The 4,476-nt window shown below is 40.9% G+C and overlaps 1 protein-coding gene across 1 annotated transcript in view; it reads right to left on the bottom strand.

Annotated features, from left to right (window-relative positions):
• The window catches only part of LOC122561916 (glucagon-like peptide 2 receptor), a 73,073-nt gene that overhangs the window by 27,560 nt on the left and 41,037 nt on the right, over positions 1 to 4,476 (bottom strand). Inside the window, exon 7 of the mRNA XM_043714242.1 lies at positions 3,345 to 3,504. Within this exon, the coding sequence (XP_043570177.1) occupies positions 3,345 to 3,504 (160 nt within the window). The remainder of the gene's footprint in view (positions 1 to 3,344; positions 3,505 to 4,476) is intronic.

Raw genomic sequence — 4,476 nt, 5'->3', positions numbered from 1 at the left:
TGGGGGAACCGGGTTTGGATAGGGTTTGGGGGTGGACAGAGTGGCGGGATCTCTTGTGTGTTGTGCTGCTGCCTAGTCTCCTGATTGGAGAGCGGACTTAGTAAGAGCTTGCTGTGTCAATCCCATTCAACTGATGGGGGTGGTGGGGGAGACTCAGCAATGCTGCAGGTCCCTTACACACAAGTGTGTGTCTGCTCAGAAACAAACCCTGCGACAGAGAGAGGGAGCAAGGCAGGCAGAGCGAGGAAAAAGGAAACTTCAGAACACTCCTAGCCCCAGAGGAGAGGCATTGAATCAATGAACCGAATAATCAATTGTCCGAACAAAATAGTGTCCACGCATCTCGTTCAGATGATCGCTGTTCCTCTGTATTTCCAAGTTCCAATGATGAGAGACTTGGAGGTGGAGGTGTTCCCATGTTTCTGCTTCTCTTGACCTGCTAGGTAAAAGTAATCATGGATTTGGAAGGTGTTGTCTAAGGACTGTTGGTGAATTTAGATTAGATTAAGATTGATTGAGCTAATTATGTCTATCCAGTCTACAATGTTGTAGAGGATGAATTGCTAGAATATATACAAGATTGTTTCTCACATAATATAGACTCAGTGGTTAGCACTACTGCCTCACAGCACCAGGGACCAGGATCGATTCCACTCAAACTGTCTGTGTGGAGTTTGTACATTCTCCCAGTGTCTGAGTGGGTTTCCTTTGGGTGCTCTGGTTTCCTCCCACAGTCCAATGATGTGCAAGTTAAGTGAATTGGCCATGGTAACTTGTCCCTAGTGTTCAGGGATGTGTAGGTTAGGTGCATTAGGGAAATGTAGTGTTACAGGGAAAAGGTGGGGGATGTACTTTGAAGGGTTGGTGTGGACTTGTATGGGTCGAACGGACTGTTTCCACACTTAGGGATTCTGAAAACAAATATGTTGGAGGACCAGCTAGGATCTTAAACCTAAACAAAGGAAAGGAATAATGGGCAAGTTGGCTAGAGAACAGGGAAACTGCAATAAAAGGTATGACCATAGACAGGCAATGACTGGTATTTTAGAATTAATACATAGAATACAAGAAATGTATCATAGGAAACAGAAGAGAATTTGTGGCACAATAAAATCTAAGAGAAACGGTGAGTCAACTATGGCTTATACAGGAAGTTAAAGATTGCATTAGAATAAAATAAAAAGCTTTTTGATATTTTCTAATCATCCTGTCCATTTTACAACTCTGGAGCAGGTCAGAATTGAACCAGGCCTCCAATTACAAGACAAAAGCTCAAGGTGGAAGCTTACAAAATTTCCAAAAAACTAAGGATAGAAATCATATTAGAATTTAACAAAGGAGGACCAAGAAACTGATAAAGGTCTGAACAAACACATTGGAGTTTTTTTTGAGGATGTAGCTAGCAAAGGGGAATCAGTGGACACAGTGAACTTGGACTTTTGTAAAGTATTTGATTAAGTGAGATTGGGAATCATCGATCTATGGATTAAGGATTAATTAATAGATAGGGAACAGAAAGTAGCAATAAATGGGTCATTCTCAAGTTGTCAGGCTATGGCTAGTGGAATGCTGCAAAGATCACCACTTGGGTCTTAGCTTTCCACAGTCTTTTTCAATGATTTGAACATAGGAACCAAATGTAACATTTCCAAGGTTGTTGATGTCACAAAACTAGACAGGAGCAGATACCACCTACGAAAACCCTTGGCCTAAGTTAAGATCAGTCTGCATTTATTTCAGCTGCTGGTACTAACAGATATTGCTACTCTGATGAAGATTAATACACAAACAAAGCACCTGGATTAGATGAAACCCCTTCCAAAACCTTCAAAATTTAATAAAAAAAAGCTGCATAGATGATATGTAACTGCAAATTAGGCTGAGTAGCTTACTCTTAAATACCCTCAGCCCTGGAGCTTTGACTTCCTTTGTTAAAACCTTGGTGGGCTCCAGTAGAATGGAGGCTGGGATGGGGTTATTACGAAGGGTGGCAGGTTTATAGGGGAGAAACACCAGGCTTGGTGATTGAACAGATATGAAGAGAGAAATTGAGAAATGCACTCAAGCTCATTCTCTAACCTTGTACAGACAAATTAAATAGGAGCAGTAATAGTAAATTGGTGAAGAAGTTTGGCAATGTTCAAAATCAGATCATAAACCAGGACCAGGATATCCATTGTGACAACTGTGCCCAGTTCTGGTCACCATACTACCAGAAGGGTGTGGCTACTTTGGAAAGGGTACAGAAAGTTTTAATTGGAGGACATTGGAGGATTTTAGCTATGAAGAAAAGTTGGATAGACTGGAACGCAGGATGTTCAAGGGCTACCTGATAGAAATTTAAAAGATTGTGAATGGCATGGATAGAGTGGGAAGTATGAGGCTTTCTCTGATGGTGGAGGGTTCTGTTACTGGGGCGGGGGTTGTGGAGTTTAAAAAGAGGTGTGCGAGGCAACTTTTTCTCACAAAGGGTTGAGAGTGCCGGGAACATGCTGTCAGAGGAAGTGGTGGAAGCAGACACAATAACAACATTCAAGAAACACCTGGATGAATGCATGAATAGGAAGGCAACAGAGGGATACAGATCCTGTGAGTATGGAAGGGCAAAACGCGTCAGTACATGCTTGGAGGGCTGAAGGGCCTGTTCCTGTGCTATATTGCTGTTTGTTCTTTGATAAGATTATCACTTGAATAGGAATGAACTCCAGAAGCTGTCAGGGTAATCAAACATGTTTCTGCAGGGATAATCAAACGTTAGGGAAAAGACAAGGAATGTTACTTGATGTTATGACATTGCACAATGTAGCCTGTCAAGCACTTTAAAAAAAATATAGTCACTGTTGTTTGCAAATGTGGCAGCGAATTCACAGTGAGATCCCAGAATTAGCAACAAAATAATGACCATGTAACCCGTTTCAGTGCTACTGATGACAGATACCTAATGGACAGCATTCAGTGAACAGCTCTCCTGCTTTTCCTTAAAACAGTGCCTCTGGATTGACACTGGGGTCCCACATTTGCAAGAAGGTAAATGGTGCCTCATCCAAAATATCAACTTCCAAAGCTTCAGCACTTCTTGGGTACTGCAGTGAGAACCTGGACCTAAATGCTCCATTTTCTGGAGTGGACTTGGACTTAACCAGAGATCTACCACTAGACTAAGGTTAAAACCTAGCACTGCCGATGTCCTTTTCAGCAGTTCTCAACATTTATACCAAGCACATGGGAATGGGGTAGATTGTCTTTTCCTGGATGCTCAGCTGTAGTTATCAATACCATCAAAAAAAAACAAGATGATTAGTTTTTAAGACAGTGAATATGTTTTGAACGTTTGAGTCACTTACCCCATCCTATCAGGGCATATTGCTTTAACAGTCTTTTCTCTGAAAGGACAGCAAGGACGATCATTTTGTGAAGATAAATTCCTTCCACCAGAAGCCAGAAGAAGTTGGCTCCGACAAAATAGTGCATGAAAACCTGTGCTATCTTACATCCATTTGAAACCTGCAAGCAGAATGTCGACTCTTCATCAGTAACGACTTCAACGTCTTTTACAATGGATGGTAAAACACCAGATTCATTTTGCTGATGTTTTTGTACTGGCTCACTTTATTTATGAGGACACTACTTGTAGTAGTAATTTCTGGGTCCACAAATTTTCCGGAAACTCAGTGATTGTGCTGTCATGCTGTTGTCTTCCTACAGTACAATACAATTCTAATAGTGCCACCAATATATTTAATTTTCCATATTAAGAAATCTGGGCTCAAACCCAATGAACAGAGGGGGTAATGGTTCAGTGTTTTCAGATATCAGACATAAAATGTTATAGTTTATATATGATTCGGAGATGCCGGTGTTGGACTGGGGTGTACAAAGTTAAAAATCACACAACACAAGGTTATAGTCCAACAGGTCTAATTGGAAGCACACTAGCTTTCGGAGCGACGCTCCTTCATCAGGTGATAGTGGAGGGCTCGATCGTAACCCAGAATTTATAGCAAAAATTTGCAATGTGATGTAACTGAAATTATACATTGAAGAATTGATTGTCTGTTAAGCCTTTCATCTTTTAGAATACAGTGATAGTTTCACTTCTTTCATGTGTAAATCACAAAACCCTTTTTTTAAAAATTGCATTCTCAGGTTAGCTGTTAACAATGGTGATAGCTACACAATATGTTGAAGGTGTTGGCCCCCTGTGTTCTCTGTCTATGACCTGATGTTTAGATTGATTCCAATCTAAAAAGTAAGATAACAGAGTTTTACATAAATTCATGCAGTTTTTGAGCCCAGAGTTCTACATGAATGTATGCAGTTTTTGAGCAAAGTGCAATGTAACTCTGCAAGTACAAATTCACCACACAAAGTATATGTGTGCATGTGGGTCTTTGTCTGTCTGTGTGTGTCTGTCTGTCTGTCTGGGTTGGGGGTTGTGAGTGTGAGAAAGTATATGTGTGTGTGCAGAGTGTCTTA

Source organism: Chiloscyllium plagiosum, chromosome 24, assembly GCF_004010195.1.
Source record: "Chiloscyllium plagiosum isolate BGI_BamShark_2017 chromosome 24, ASM401019v2, whole genome shotgun sequence".
In the NCBI taxonomy this organism is placed as follows: domain Eukaryota; kingdom Metazoa; phylum Chordata; class Chondrichthyes; order Orectolobiformes; family Hemiscylliidae; genus Chiloscyllium; species Chiloscyllium plagiosum.
This window is presented reverse-complemented; position numbering and strand designations above follow the sequence as displayed.